The sequence below is a fragment of the Megascapheus bottae genome, chromosome 12, assembly GCF_031878675.1.
Source record: "Megascapheus bottae isolate mThoBot1 chromosome 12, mThoBot2.hap1, whole genome shotgun sequence".
Classification (NCBI taxonomy): Eukaryota; Metazoa; Chordata; class Mammalia; order Rodentia; family Geomyidae; genus Megascapheus; species Megascapheus bottae.
Genome location: NC_143520.1, coordinates 13,087,289 through 13,103,797, shown reverse-complemented (window position 1 = coordinate 13,103,797; position 16,509 = coordinate 13,087,289). Strand labels below are relative to the sequence as shown.

General features: G+C 39.4%; 1 protein-coding gene across 4 annotated transcripts in view; it reads right to left on the bottom strand.

The window, feature by feature from the left end:
- Abcb11 (ATP binding cassette subfamily B member 11) overlaps positions 1-3,536 on the bottom strand; it is a 62,582-nt gene extending 59,046 nt beyond the window's left edge. For all 4 annotated transcript variants that reach the window (XM_090342694.1, XM_090342698.1, XM_090342697.1 and 1 more), the window contains exons 1-3: positions 3,461-3,536; positions 2,070-2,091; positions 316-367 (exon numbers count right to left, since the gene is read on the bottom strand). In XM_090342694.1, the coding sequence (XP_090198820.1) occupies positions 316-367; positions 2,070-2,091; positions 3,461-3,536 (150 nt within the window). The remainder of the gene's footprint in view (positions 1-315; positions 368-2,069; positions 2,092-3,460) is intronic.
- Between the last annotated feature and the right edge of the window lie 12,973 nt (positions 3,537-16,509).

The window sequence follows — 16,509 nt, the reverse complement described above, 5'->3', positions numbered from 1 at the left end:
AATGGTGATCCTCAGATCTCAGCCTCCTGAATAGCTAGGATTAGCGGCATGAGCCACTCGGGCCCAGCCAAGATCAGGGATTTCTTTCCAGGAGACTGTGCTAATCTATTTGACAAGATCTGTATGTTTAGTAGGCATCATAGTTCTGTCACTATTCAACTTGTTATCTTGTTATTAAGCAGCTTGTGACTGCATATCTAGTCACTGTAGGTAAAACCTGCCAAGGCAATATAATGGAAGAGTTAATACTTCCACCATGAGCAGAACAATTCACACTTGGGCAAAGCCAAAGTCATAAAGCAGCCATTTTATTACCAATTGAAAGAAGCCAACTTTAGTGTTCTGGTCCTTCTTCTTATCTGGTGTGCTGAGTGGGGAAAGAAAAGAATTAGAGATTTAAAGACCATTCTTCCCCAAACTCCTAGAGACTCTTCTTCCCTACTGGTTGTACTTATGTGAGTGTTGTGGGAAGATTTAGGGGGACCGGGTCTTTCTATATACATAAGGTAGCCTAAACTCACCATCTTCTGCCTCAGCGTCCCAGGCTTTGGGACTTGAGGTATACACCACCATGCCCATCTCTATGGGTCATGCTTCAGTAAGAAGAAAAGTTTCTACTGGCAGGAAAACTCTTGCCAAACTCATATCTTGTAAATAACTTATTGAACTTCTAGAGATTTTTCTAGAACTGTATCTCATGTTCAGTAAAGATTTACTAATTTTCGTCCTGAGAGGTATGAAAAGAAAGTAAAACATCCTGAAGACTCCCAATTACAGTAACTCTTTATCCTCTGCCTCATCCCTCTAGGTGTCTATGTGTCCTTTAGGAAATGAATAAAGCAATTGGATTAAGCCGATGTTAAAACTTATTTCAGCATTGAAAAACTCAACAACCATATTAAGTAGAGAGTTCTGATGCTCTGGAAACTCTGAGAACATTCCCTTCAACTCCATTAGTGAATTTCCTTAGTCCTGTGACTTACTTCATTTCCCAGAAGGCCAGGCTTCCTTGGGTTTGGTCTCCTCTACACCAGGCATCTCCACACAAGATCCCACCAGCCAGAGCTGATCACGGTGTCATCCCACAGACACCTGGATCTGGCTCTAAGCCAGGCACTGCTAGACATCTGACAGCTTTCATTCCATTCCCATTGGGTTTCCTCGCTTACTTCCTGCTTTGGTTATTAGCCGAATCTTCCTATGCTCACCTAAACAAGGAGTCCCTAGACACAGGGGAATGTTTGAAACTAATCCAGACAAAGACAAGTTTCAGTAAATTATTTTGGTGTGTACTAGGTTTTGAACTCAGGGCTTTGGTTTCTCAAGGCACCACTCTACCACTTGAGCCGCATTCCCAGTCTTTCACTTTTTTTTTAAGGTTTTGTTTTTTGTTGTTGTTGTTTTTTTTTGGGGGGGGGACAAGGCCAACGACTTTGTCTCAGCCTATCCTCAGATTATAATGCTCTTACCTATGCATCTCTAAGTATTGGAATTATATATGTAAACCACCAGAATCAGCTTGCATGTTGAGATGGGATCTTGCTAACTTTCTGCTCAAGTTAGCCGTAAAGCACCCCTGTCCTATCTCCTTCAAAGTAGTTGAGATTACAGACATGAGCTACTGTGCCCATCTCTGTAATGGTTTAAAGAGGAAAAAATAGCCTAGTGCAATCCTTAGTACCATGAAGAAAATAGGAGCGAGAAGAATGGGATGTTCTTTGTAAATATGATCTCCATGAAAATAATCTATTCTTTCTGTCTTTAAATAGATTATTATGAAAAAATATTCTAGAGCCAGGTATTCCTGGCTCATGCCTGTTAACCCTAGTTACTCAGGAGTCTGAGATCTAAGCAACACAGTTCAAAGTCAGCCGAGGCAGGAAAGTCTGTGAGACTCTTATCTCCAATAAACTACCCAGAAAAATCCAGAAGCGGTGTAGTGGATCAAGTGGAAGAGTGCTACCCTTGAGCAAAAGAAGCTCAGGGACAGCACCTAGGCCCAGACCAGCAAAAACCAAAACCAAAACCAAAAAATTCTAGAAAAGATTGCATTATTGAAATAATCTTACCTTGATTTCTTATCATTGTTGCCTGTTAGAATAAAAACAATGCATAAAGAGTTTTAAAAAGTAATAATGAGAAAATGCAGCACAGTTATGAATAATTTTCCCCTGGAAATGCTTTCTTTTTTATGGAAATGCTTTCTATATGGTACTTTTTTGTGGAGTATTACAAATTACCTTTTCTCCTGCTCCTCCTGTATCTATGCATTTACTCATTATAGGGAGAAAAGCACTACCTTGTTGCCATGACTATATTTCTGGACTTTTCTGTAGGTCATTAAACATTTGAATCTTCTGAATAGCAAATGAGAGAAACATTTCTGAATTAATGAAAGACAATCTGAGTTTTTCAATTGTGAATAAATAAATATTATTTTATTTTTTGGTTCCTTGGAAACACTAGGACTTATTTACAAATCACAAATTAACTGGTGAGATGGCACTGATACTTCCACTGCAGTAGAAGTGACAATGAGCCACAATTTGTTTTCCCCAGCACAGGTCAAAGCAGATGAAGGGTAGGAGGGTAAAAGCAGGGGTGTGAGATCATCAGTGTAGAGAAGAGACACAGGAAAGGAACGCTAGCAAACATCTGTTACCATGCATAGGATGTTACCTCCTGATTCTTTTGACATTAGTTCAACTGGGACTTAAATGACATGGTAGTGTAGATAGACAGTGATGTCTTGGGCTTGAGAATCAGACAGAACTGCATTAGAATCAGGGGTCTATTATTACTTTGGTGACCCTAAGTTTGAAAAGGTCATCATCAGATTTAAGTTAAAACAATAGTATAAGCCATGCCTGTAATCCTAGCTAATTAGGGGCTAAGATCTGGAAGATCATGGTGTGAAAACAGTCTGGAAAGAAAAAAGAAATCAGTGAGACCTCATCTCCAATCAACTAGCAAAAAGGCAGATGGGAAAAGTGGCTCAAATAGTAGAATACTATCCCTGGACAAGAAAGCCAAGCAGAAGTGAGATAGCCCGAGTCCAAAAATTCCAGAGAATTTTGGTGTTCACATCATACTCAATAGTAGGGCTGCAAATGCTGTCCATATGATCTCAGACTGGTCAGAAGACATTGGCACAGCTTCACCTGAGCAGCCACCTTCACTTGATTGCTATCACCACCATGATAGAAAACAATATGGGAGTCGGAAAAATCATTACTGTGCCCATCTAACTCAACCTAGGTAAGAAGTTAATGGTTTGGGAAAAAAAGAAGTCGTCATTTAGGAATGCTTTATCATATGGATTCTGTAGGGAAACAGGGTGTCTGTGAGGCTAAATCCCATTAATAAATCTAAACGTTTGCTGATTTTTATCTGCTCCTTGAAACTTCACAGCCTTGCCTCACTTTTGTATTCACTTCTATGAAATGACGAGGCCACTTACATGAGCCATCTGACTCATAAGCCTGATTGTCCTCTCCAAATTTCTTGACACTTCGAAGAATTACTGAGTCAGACATGATAACTGCAATCCAAAGTCAACGACCAACCCTATACAATAAAATAAAAGAATTATTGTCATTGCTATAGCTTTTCTTTAACCAGAGTAGTCGAATAAAAGAACAAGGTGGTTCAAAAAATAAACTTTACTCATCCATTTCCAATGAAGCCATGATTATTTTTTAACCAGCTAGTAAATAACTCAGTGAAAGAGGCTATTAGGAAAGAAAGTGAAACCACTGGAAATGGTTTTCTCCAGATGGTGGCTAGATGATTGTTTATTATTGATTTGTTCAGTCTGCTTATCTGTGCTTTATTCTTAATGAGTTAATATAAAAACCACAAGAAGGTATCACTGGCTGTAATGACACACACCTCTAATCCAGGTTCATTGCATGGATAGGAGAATTATAGTGCGATACCAGCCAGGGAAAAAATTAATAAACATGATCCCATAATAAGTAAAGCAACAAAAAGGCAAAAGCATGTTCAAGTGGCAGCACACCATGAGTTCAAATACCAGTAATGCCAAATATAAAAACACACACCTTAAAAATGACAAACCAGTTGGTAACATTTCTTTTGGCAGGCCTCAACTTTGGTAAGCTAACGCCTAACCACTTGGGCCACCCTTCTAACCCTACATTTTTTTCTGGCTACTTTGGAAATGGACCCTAGTGAACTTCTTTACCATAGCTAATTTCTAACTTTAGAGCTCAGACTTCTGAATAGCTAGGATTATAGGCATGGGCCACTGGTACCCAACTAACTGGTGGCATTGTTGGGCCATGGTAGCCCTGCAGAATAATCAGCAAATTTTGTTGAGTTGAACTGTGTTGATTACTTAATTGTAGGTGCAGCCTTGAGCAAAGGCAAATACAACGGAAATTGGAGAAGCAAAGAAGGAAGAGTTTCTAAATAAAAAGTCTGTATATACTGAGTTCACATTAGTTCTCTTGTCAGTGGAATATTCTGTTTGTAAAGGGGATTCAGGATTAGAATTCCAGATCAATTCCAGGACTTCAAACATAGCATTGGATTTTTTTACTTTATTGACTTCCTCTGTTTTAAGCAACAATGTATTACATGTTAAATAATACAATCAGACATAAATAAAAAAATTTTTAATCTCTGAACCAGAAATAGAAGAAAAAAAAATCAAAGAAGGCAGAGGCCTTCTGACCTCAGAATCTCGATGCAAACAGTAGTATGAGTTATCTCTTGAAAAGACTAGAAGCTGCTCCTCACACCAAATAGGGGTTTAGAAAATATCTCTCTAGGAGTCAGGGGCTATTGTAGGGATGGATATTCTGCACTTCTGGGAAGTGAAATCCAAAAAGAACCTGTTATATATCAGTGCTTAGAGAGTTGTTTCCTATGATAAAATAATGACCCATGGAGCTCACATGAAGAGACCATAATAAACATCTCTCTCTGTCTCTGTCTCTGTCTCTGTCTCTGTGTCTCTCTCTGTGTCTCTCTCTGTGTCTCTCTCTCTGTCTCTCTGTCTCTCTCTCTGTTTCTCTCTCTCTCTCTTCATCTCTCTCTCTCTCTCTCTCTCACACACACACACACACACACACACACACACACAATCTCACACACACAAATGTACAGATCCAAAACAGCTGAAGGTGGAGTTGTGAAAACTCGCACTTCATCTCCTCATTGGAATCCTAGAAAAAAGAGAATAAAGATATAATATTGAAAGAAATAATTGCTTGGAATTTTCTAGAAGGTGGGAAGTGACTCAGTGCTATGGGTTGGCTATGAAGAGTTCCCCCAAAGGACTCAAGTAATAAAGACTTGGTCTGCAAGCAATCAGTAGTTACAAGTGGGGCTCTTGGCAAGGGACTGGGTGGGTCTGTGATCACCAATGGAGTAACCCATTGAGAAATTCAATTGAATCGACTATTGGAATATAGCAGAATGATGATTGATAGGGAATCTGGGTCACTAAAAATTGCCCTAGGAAGTCATACCTCATTTATACCCTTCTTTTTCTCTCTCTTTGTTTACCAGCCATGTGGTAAATTGCCTCACGCTCAACACACTCTTACAGCTATGATACTGAGCCTCATCTCAGGCCCAAAGTAATGGAGACAGACAATCATGAACTGAAATCTCTAAAACCAAAATAAGTCCTTTCTCCTTTTAAATAGCTCCCAACAGATAGTTTTGTCACAATGACAAAAACTGGCTAACACATTCCAAATAATTGATCAGGATAAATTAATTAATTAATTAAAATTTAGAAGTGTTAAAATAGGTTATCAAAAATAAGTAAAATTGCAAGATGCTAATGTCTTACATTTGTAGTTCTCACTACTTGGGAAGTTCAAGGCTACAGTTACAGGTTCAGAGCTTCAGGCCAGCTCTGGAGCTATGACAAGACTTCATTTCAACCAAAAAAGCCAGACATGGAAGTGCACACTTGTCATGCTAGCTACAGAAGAAAATGAATGACCCTACAGGCAGATGACCCTAAAAGCAAGATGTTATCTCAAATGTAATTAGAACGCAAGGGCTGGCGTATGACTTAAGCAGCAAAGTACTTTGCCTAGCAAGCAGGAAGCCATGAGTACAAATGCAAATACCACCAAAACAAAACAAAACAAAATCCTCAAAAGAATACAATTTATTTTTAAAATGATTAACAGAAGAAATACATTACCCAGATAAAAATACCACATTGATAGAAAACTTTTCAACAGTAGATATCAAAAGGCAGTGAATTAGTATCTTCAAAGTACTGTGGAAAAGTAACCTTTAACTTAGAATTTTATAGTCATTAAGCATTTGTAGGCATTGAGTCACTCAGTCTTAAGTTACTGGTAGAAAGTGTACCTCAGCAAGGAGAAAAGAATATCCAGAAGGGAGTTGTAAAAGAAAAAACTAAACGCACACAAGAATTAACAAAATATGTTAACAAAGCAATCAAATAGTAATAGTAATTTTTACCTTTTATATTTCTAAAAGGCAAAACTAAAACTGTGCAACGTAAGATAGGCTGCTTAATGTGTAGATGAAGAATGTTGAGTTCATTATCACGAGATCCTATGAACAGCCTTGAGAATTTGTCAGTAAATAGAACTGCCAATGTTTAAACATTTTACTTGCAAAACTGACATTGAACTTAATTGAACCAATGTTTTAAAATTTAAGAATAAGTGAAAGATACGAATCCCACATCCACTAGCAGGTAAGTGAAGGATTAAATGCTTTGGTTATATTGCTTTTGAAGTTTTCACAGTTGTTTTTTTTTAAAGCAAAAAGAATCCTTAGCAACAAGAAAATAATGTGGCAACACCTTATCATAGTCATCACATCATACTCTTAATTTTAAAACAAGATATATATTCTTAAAAATTCAGCCTTTTTTCCTGACTTAGACATTCATGTTTTTAAAATTCTACTTAGTTGAGAATATTTAGAGTTTTTAGTCTTCTGTATATTAATTATTGGATGTGCTTGTTTGTTTTTGATGTAAGGCATTAGTATCTTGCGATTTAACTTATTATATTTTTTTTTTTGCCGGTCCTGGGCTTGAGCTCAGGGCCTGAGCACTGTCCTTGGACTTTCTCAAGGCTAGAGCTCTACCACTTGAGCCTCAGCACCACTTCCGGCTTTTTTCTATGTATGTGGTACCAAGAAATCGAACCCCGGGTCTTCATGCATGCTAGGCAAGCACTTTAACCACTAGGCCAAACTCCCGGTCCTTAACTTATTTTTTATAGTATCTCACTATATATCACAGGCTAGCTCAAACAAAATAGAAAGCAAAGGAGCTGGTGATAAAGCCCAAGTAACAGAGGATTTAGCTAGCAAGTACAACAGCCTGAGTTCAATTCCCAGTATTACTTTAAAAAAAAAATAAAGCAAAAACAAAATCTCTGACAATTTCATGCTTGGTAAAGAAACAGCAGCTAGGCTCTGGTGGTTCACGCCTGTAATCCTAGCTACTCAGGAGACTGAGATCTGAGGATTGTGGTTCAAAGCCAGTGTAGACATGAAAGTCCTGTGAGATTCTAATCTCCAGTCAACCACTAGAAAACCAGAAGTGGCACTGCGGCTCCAGGAGTAGAATGCCAGCCTTGAGATGAAAAGCTCAGGGATAGTACCTGGGCCCAGAGTTCAAGCCCCACAATGGGCTAAATAAATAAATTAAGCAATGCTTCATAGCTAGCATTTTGTGAGTTGACTTTGTCTATGCTTAGACACATTAGGATGTGGCTTTATATTGTTTCACCTTACCTTGAGGTTGCTTTGCCTGTGGCTGGCATAGTGTGAGATAGTTTACATCTAATAGGAAAATAACACAGCTTCACCACAATATCAAAACAATATCAGGGGGCTGATCTTTTGTTGTTTTCTTTCTCTGAATCACTCTGAACTTAGCCTATACCCTCTTGACATAGCAAACTCTCCAGAGCTAAAGGCATGCATCAGCTGATGGGTCAGAAGTGGAAGCTAATGTCCTTACCTCAGAGCAGCTCAGTAGGGGCAGTTATGGGAAGTATGGTTTTTGAAGGTCACTGAATTGGAAATGCTAATTGCTTGCAATAGGAATTTTGTAATATAAGGTTTTAAAAGTGCAATGAAAGGTTAAAGTGTCTAAAAAGAATAAATGAAAAATTTGTGTGCAGTCTTTTCTAGAAAAGTAATGTTTAGAATTGGATGTTAGATGAATTGCCTCAAATAATTGCAGTGTAGAAATGAAACTACTCTGTCATTAAACCATCTCTCATTCTTTGGTTAGTTCCCTTTCATTAGAGGAGAGCAGATACTAGAGAATATCTCTGCTAGTCTCTAAAGCCCAGGAAATATGGTGGAAATTTCAACAGTACACATTTGAGAATGACAAGTTCTTTCTCTCACTTAAGAGTATTTTGGTCTTATTGTTCATCCTTATCAACAGAAGCTGTTGTAATGTCATCAAATTCTCTTCTCTCATGGAATATCTCTAACATTCTATGTGCGCCTAAACCATCCATTGTTGGAAACTATAATCAAAATGTCTTCATAATTTAATTACTAAATTTAATGAACATAAAAAAATCCAAAGCTGATAATAAAATTAAACACTATTTCTTATGTGCTTGTTTACATTTTTTAAATTATTTCTACATCCTCCAAAATCTCTTGAGAATAGGTTGAGACTTTTTAGGGTTTTATGGGTTATTTTCATTGTCCAATAAATTTCATGAAGTTTAGAGACTATTTTCCGATAAACTTTAGAAAGTAAAGATATTCAAAATGAAAATCTAAGATTTATAAGCACTGATTGGTTAACTTTGACTAGCTAATCATGGAATCCCTAACAATTCCCCCCCCTCATTTTCTCTTTCTTTCTCTCCCCCACTCTCCCTATCTCTCCCTTTCTCTCTCTCCCTCCCTCTCCCTATCTCTTTCTCTCCGTCCCACCCCCCCCCACCTTTTTCTGCCTTTCTGCAGTGTTGGAGTTTGAACTCAGGACCTCACACTTGCTAAGCAAGAGCTCTACTAGCAAGGCACACCCAGACTCATGACAGTTCTTATTGCCCACATTATCACCAGAGAGAATGTACCCCTCTGCTAACTGCTCCCTCCCTACTGTATGTGCTTCTGTTGCTTTATCCAGGCTTGAAGTTACCTTTGATGATATGTATAATCTTATCAGCACCAAAGTTACGTGGGAAACAGTCTCCTGACCATGAATGTTCAATATATCAGAACATTAGCAATTGCCTTCTAGAAGATGATTGTCAGCAGGAGAGAGAAAGGAGAGAGACTAGCACCTCTGGACAAGTTCCCAAAAGAACAAGAAAGGAGTCTGAGTAAGCAGATACAGGCTGCTCGAAGCTGTCTAAGCTGGAGGAAATCCAGAGGCCCTGTCTGCCATGTCAGGACCAGAGAGCAAGGATTCTGTAAAAACAAAATGCTAGTGTTCACCACTTTCTCAGTGTGCCGCACTATGGCCAAGACAGCAGTGTGACTTGGTGGAAGTGTCACTCAGGAGCACAGACAATGGGATGATTGTCAAAAAAATCTGCAGTCAAAACTAGCAACTTGTACTATGTGAAGCTATTTCTTTTCCCCTTAAGGTTTATCTCATGTGGTTGCTGTATCTGACTTTGGAACCCTGTCTATATGTTTGTTTGTTTATTTGAAAAAGGGAAGGGAAGGGAGAAATGAGAAGAGTGGGAGGGGGTGGGGGGAAGGAAAGTGGGAGAAAAACATGAGGAGTAACAATGTTCAAGAAGTAATGTACCCACTTCCTGATGAATGTAACTGTTTTCCCTCTGTACATTACCCCAAAACAAAAAATTAGCAACTGGCTCTTACTATTCCAGGAAAGAAACCAAAAACTAGAAAAGGGAATGGAAAAAAGAGTAAGAATAGAGGGGAGGGGAGAGGAGAGAAGGAAGAAAGCAACCAGCACCCAACTTCCATTCTTTTATTTTTTTTTTTTTTTGCCAGTCCTGGGGCTTGAAGTCAGGACCTGGGCACTCTGCTTGGGCTTTTCTCAAGGCTAGTGCTCTACTACTTGAGCCACAGCACCACTTCAGGCTTTTTCTGTGTATATAGTACTGAGGAATCAAACCCAGGGCTTTGTGCATGCTGGGCAAGCACTCTACCACTAGGCAACACTCCCAGCCCAACAACGTATTTTAACATTTTTATTAGAATATACTTATCACACCATTCTTTTTTAGCAAAGATATGCCTTTGTGATAATGGCAGCACTGAATATCTGTGACAGAAACTGTACATAGCACTCCTCATCCCGAATGCCTGAAATATTTTCTAGCTAATTAGTTGCCCCTCCCCCCCCAAAAAACGTCCTTCTGGTCAGGTGCTGGTGGCTCAGGACTAATCCTGGTTACTCCAGAGGCTGAGATCTGATGTGTTGAGGTGTGAAGGAAATGGGGGAAGGAGGGAAATTGGTACAAGAACATGAGAAGGGGTAGCAATGTTTGTCAAGTAATGCACCTTCTATCTGACGAATATAATATAACCCTTCTATTAATTACAATAATTAATAACAATATTAATTACAATATTAAACAGAAAGTCTGGGGGTGTTTCATCTTCAAAAAACTATCCTCCCCCCCAAAAAAATGGCAGAGTGGATCTATGATTCAGGCGACAGAGTGCTATGTAGGCTTGAGCAAAAGAAGCTCAGGGTCAGTACTCAGGCCCTAAGTTCAAGCCATAGGACTGACACTTAAAAAAAAATCTTTCTGTATTGAGTCCTCAATTCTGAACTGTGAGTTCCCTTTGGAACTGCCTGGAGATCAAGCAGAAACCCTAAAGAATGTGATCTTCAACTTAAATATTGTGCCAGCTCTCTAACCAGCCCTACCATGGGGAAGTTTCTGCTGCACATGGAAGACAACTGGCTTGAGAATCTGCAGATGTGATGGTAAAGGAGACACACAAGCTCCTCATGAGAGACAGAGAAGGCCCCAGAATGAGTGATTTCAATACAAATTTACTCTCAAGAGTTATCCAAGGAAAATCACAGGCAAGGCCTAGACCTGGAAGATAGGTCAAGGCCATGATCGAGGCTGGGAACAGCCCCAGGTCCATTATAGAATATGTGTCTGATCAAGTCTTCCACATCTCATGATTATTCATGGAATATGGAGTCTTGTCCCAAAGACAGTGGATGCTAATAAAGGCTGATCGACAAAAAAATGAATTTACATTTTAAAGAATTACTCTAAACTGGGCACTGGTGGCTCAATCCTATAATCCTACCTACTCAAGAGGCTTAGATCTAAGGACCAAGATTCTGACCAGCACAGACAGATAAATCTGAGAGACTCTTATTTTCAATTAACCAACAACAACAAAAAAAAAGCAGAAAGTGGAGGCATAGCTCAAATGGTAGATCTCCAGCCATGAGTGAAAAAGTTAAGCAAAAGTGTAAGGCTCTGAGGTTAAACCCTAATACTAACAAGAAACTAAAACTGATAAAGCTTAGAACTGTGTGATTATCAATACCAAAAGAAGTGCACTTTCATAAACACAAGTTTAAAAAAAGAAGCTTATTGGCATTTTTATATTAGGCAAATCATCCCCCCCCCATTTTCACTACACACAGATATTTTCAAGAGAGGTAACACAAAAAATAGCATGGTCATGAGATAGCAACTAAGGCACATCTGTATTGTATGTGAAATCACACTGCATTAAATTATTAAAGCATTCTTCAAGCCTCTACCCTGGAGTTCACAGGATATCCACTGAATATATTTGCTGAATACAAGCTCCAAGGTCTCTAGGCAAATGTAAGGTACCTACCTATGAATGTACGTGATCACCAGGAAGGCAAAAGAAACAATGAATTCCTCTGGAGAAAGTCACAGCGCTTTACAGTTGTTTCCAACTGCAGTTTTCCATCATAAAGCACTGAACAGAATGCAAGCTTGTGCCAGAACATTATCTATTTGCTTATAGGTCAATGTCCCAAAGGCCAGAAAAAGCACAGTTCAGTGACACATGAGGAAAGGATAAACATACTCAATGCAGTTACTCCAAACCCAGAATGCCCTTGGAAACTCCTCTGAAGGCATCATCATCAGGCTCTTGCCCCTTCTTTCAAGGCAAATCAGTTATTTGCAAAACCTGGTAATGACACTTTCAGAGGGCCAGCAAGTGCCCTCAGACTCTACTTACATTCAACTCTTCCTTGGGCAAAACTGTTTTTAAGAAGTTCCTTGAAAATTCAACAAAACGAAAGTACCTTTCAATACCTTCCCTCAATTTAAAAGATCGCCCTTGGGAAAATATTAAGTTCCAGGTCAGTTTTGCTCCAGATTCTGCCTCCATGAAGACTGATAACCCACAATAAGCTTTGTGCACAATTCTGTGTGCACAGATGACCCTTGCACTCTGGTCTGATCAGTCAGTAATCCCTCTGGTGATCAGGTAAACTCTGCCCACCAGGCATAGCTCTGTTGACAACCTTTTTAAGCTTCAGCTTTTTAATGACTTGTGGCGCTCACTTCTTTCTCTCCCCTCTTGATATTAAGCTTTCTATTTTCCTGGAAATTAATTTATTTTTTCAATGTCTCTTCTTGCCTAAACTAGATCTGCCCTAAGGAACCACTTGATGACCTTCAATGTTGAATCAGAGCAGGCAATGCTGATCAAGCCCCAGGTAGGTGCCTCACCCAGAGCATTACTTTATTTGGACTTCTCAATACCAAAAAATCTAGTCACCACCATCTCACTTCATAGTCAGGGAAACTGACACCGAGAGATGAAGTCCATTTGAGCAGCGAGAAACACTTTTGTGCTGAACCCCCTTATTCTCCCCCCCACTGGGCTCTGGTCATAAGTCAATCTTCAAAAAGGAAATAATAAGAATTTTAACAAATAAAAAATATATGTGCAATTATATTATTCAGTCTTTTAAAAAGCACATTTGCCTGACTTGTGCAGCTATAACTGCTCTGTACCTCACCATTATAATAACAATAAAAAGTATTTTAAGAGAAGATTCTGCTATTTGAAATTCTGCTAAATGAAATAAGGCAGTCACTAAAGGACAAAAGCTGCATGATTCTATTTATATGAGTTTTCAAATTCATGGAGTCAGAAAAGAGAATAGAGTTTCCAGGGGCTGGGGAGTTCTTGTCTAATTGAACAGAATTTCAGTTTGGAAAAATAGAAAAGTTCTGGAAGCAGAGACTGGTCACCATTGTACAACAAAGTGAATGTACTTAATACCACTAAACTGGAGGCATAACATTGTTAAAATGCAGATCGATGGTGCTGGGCAGTGGTAGAGCACCTGCTTAGTATGCACAAGGCCCTAGGTTCAAGTCCAATATGGACAAATAAATAAACATGGTTAATTGGCAAAAAAGGCATCAAACCATAAATCAAATTTTCTCAATTTTAAGCTTCTCTGGTATAAATGTTTCTTTAAAACCCAGTATCTACTACTATTTGCCTCTACTGGAATCTATATATAAAAGGGCTAATGGTCTTAGCTCCAAATTGTACATGTTATTGTATCAGCATATGAAAAATAGCCATTTATGAAAGTGAACAAAGAAAAGTAAGGCTTTTTTGTTTTGTTTTGTTTTATAGGTTTCCTAGTCTGAACTGGATTGAGAGAACCTGTGCTGACATTATACTAAACAATGCAAATGTACTTATATTGTCTTGGCACCGCATTGTACATGAAAAGAGCTGTGTCATACTAAAACAAAAAAGCAACAACAGCTGTGGGGTTGTAGATTTAACTAGGAATAGCTCTCTATAATCCACTACCTTTGTTGTGGTGACGTTCTTGACAACCAGCAAAGGGGGGGAAATGCTCAGGAGGAAACTCTCAACTCAGGCTTTGAGCTGGGCTGCTCACAGATCCTCTAGACATTGCTCCTTCCCATGGCATAGACACCTAAGCAAGAGTCTACAGGTTTTAAGCCAGAAACAGCATTGCTGAGTTTCACCATCTTCTCAGGCCAGGTGAGAGTTTGGGGTTCTATAGTCTCCTCCAGCCCTTTATTCTGCCTCCCAGGCAGTTCCCAGCAGTATGAACACTATATGAATTGCTTCCATAGTAGACTAGGCTCTACGGCTTACGGTTTGATGCAGACAAGGCTGCTGTTTCTTCGGAGTTTATTATGTGCAAGGCACTGTGCTAACCCCAGTAGTACTGAAAGGAATAACCAGATGAGAATGCCTGACCTGGGGAATCTTATGTGCAGATGGAGGGGAGGGGTGAGTAGACAGTGACAAATGAGCAAAGCATGGATGTCACTGACACATGCTGTGGAGAAGAAGAGTCAGGTCATTCAAATAGGGATCACAGTGACAGGGAGGGGCTGCCATTGTAAGTCAGGTCATTCAAGTAGGTCGCACAGTGATGGACAAATATGAGCAATGACCTGAGAACATACAAGGGAACAAGCACAGAGTCATTTGGCTGACAGCAGGTTCAAAAACCTGCTGGGGCAGGAGACACCTGGTTTGTGAAGGAAGTGAGAGCAGAGGAGCAGAGTAAGCCTACAGGATGGTATCAGTAGGATGGAAAACCAGAGATGACCGAACCTTGCAGGGTAGTCAACTTAAAGCATGGTTACTGCCCCAGCCACATTCTCATAGACCTACTGTATCACAGACTCTGGAGTATGGCCAAACAAGCCCAATCTTGAGAACCACTTCCCTTAGAGGTCAGTGGATACCTGCTTGGACCATGTTTCAAAAGCATAACCATACTTTCATGCAGGCCTTCAGCCATGAAGATGTGGTTCAAACCAATAATTATTTTAAAAATTGTATGGAAAGTGGTTTGAGGCACTGAAGAGGAGTCAAAGAAAGGTACCACTGTTTGATTCTTTGCATTATTCAGAAACAAGTTATCAAGCCCATTCTGTTTGCAAAACTTGACATCAGGAATGCTGGCCACTGGATTGTATGTTAGAGTCAGAGTTCCTGAAAAAGTCAAGCCCTTAAAGGATGATAATGCATAACATATAAAGCAAAGTAGCGAGGCTCAGTGGCTCATGCTGTAATCCTAGCTACTTAGGAGGCTGAGATCAGAGGATCAAGACTCAAAGCCAGCCCGGGCGCAAAAGGATTGTAATTAATAGAAGGGTTACATTGTATTCATGAGATAGAGGGTGCATTACTTCACATACATTGATACCCTTTCTCATGTTTTGGTCCCCATTTTCCTCTCCCCACCCACGCCCCTTATCTTGTTCTCCCCCCTTTCCTATCCGACTTCAAATAACCAAATACGTATATATCCAATATATCAGATAACAAGGTGAAATACTGTAACAATATGAGATAACCAAGGGACAGCAAAAAAGATGAGAGATAACATAGTACATTAAGGACAACAGTCACTCATTATATGGCTTTTGTTTCTATATCCTGGAGGTCCTTTCATTTAGCGTCATACTATATGGCCTTATGTATCTAGGTTTTGTTCTATTGTAAATCTCTGCTAGGAGAGCCCAAGGTTTCTACTAATTATGACAAATGAGGGAAACCATTGAGCCTATGTTCCTTTGAGTCTGGCTTACTTCACTTAACATGATCTTTTCTAAATCTTTCCATTTCCTTACAAATGGGGCGATGTCCTTCTTTCTGACAGCAGCATAGAATTCCACTGTGTATAAATACTACATCTTGTTGATCCACTCATCAACTGAGGGACATCTGGGTTGGTTCCATATCTTTGCTATGGTAAATAGTGCTGCAATGAACATCGTTGTGCTAGTGGATTTAGTATGTCCTTGTTTCTGGACATTTGGGTAGTGGAATTGCTGGGTCATAGGGGAGCTCTATGTTTATTCTTTTGAGGAACTGCCATACTGCTGTCCATAGTGGTTGAACGAGTTTGCACTCCCACCAACAGTGTAGTAGTGATCCCTCCTGGCCACATCCCCTCCAGCATCTGTTGTTATTAGTTTTCTTGATCCTGGCCATTCTAACTGGAGTGAGGTGGAATCTTAGAGTTGTTTTGATTTGCATTTCTTTTATGGCCAGGGATGTCGAGCATTTCTTCATGTGTCTATAGGCCATTCTTATTTCTTCTTCAGAGAAGACTCTCTTTAAGTCTTTGGCCCATCTTTTAATGGGATGGTTGTTTTAGAGTGATTCAATTTTTTTTAGCTGTTGATATATTTTAGATATGAGGCCTTTGTCCATTGTATGGTTAACAAAGATTTTTCTCCCACTCTGTAGGCTTTCTAGTTAATTTGCTAGCTATGAAGGACCTGAGACGCTTATCTCCAATTAACTTCTAGAAAACCAGAAGTGGGGCTTGGCTCAAGGATAGGGTGGTAGCCTTGAGCTGAAGAGCTCAGGGACAGTGCCCAGGATGAGTTCAAGCACCATGACTCACAAAAAAGAACTCAATAGGAAAGAACTATCTGGAATGCCATCATTTCAATAAGGATCTTGAATATTAAATATGTGAGACATCCATATGGAAAATCAAGGGCTGATGATTTGAGTAGTGTCTCAAAGTAGAAGATC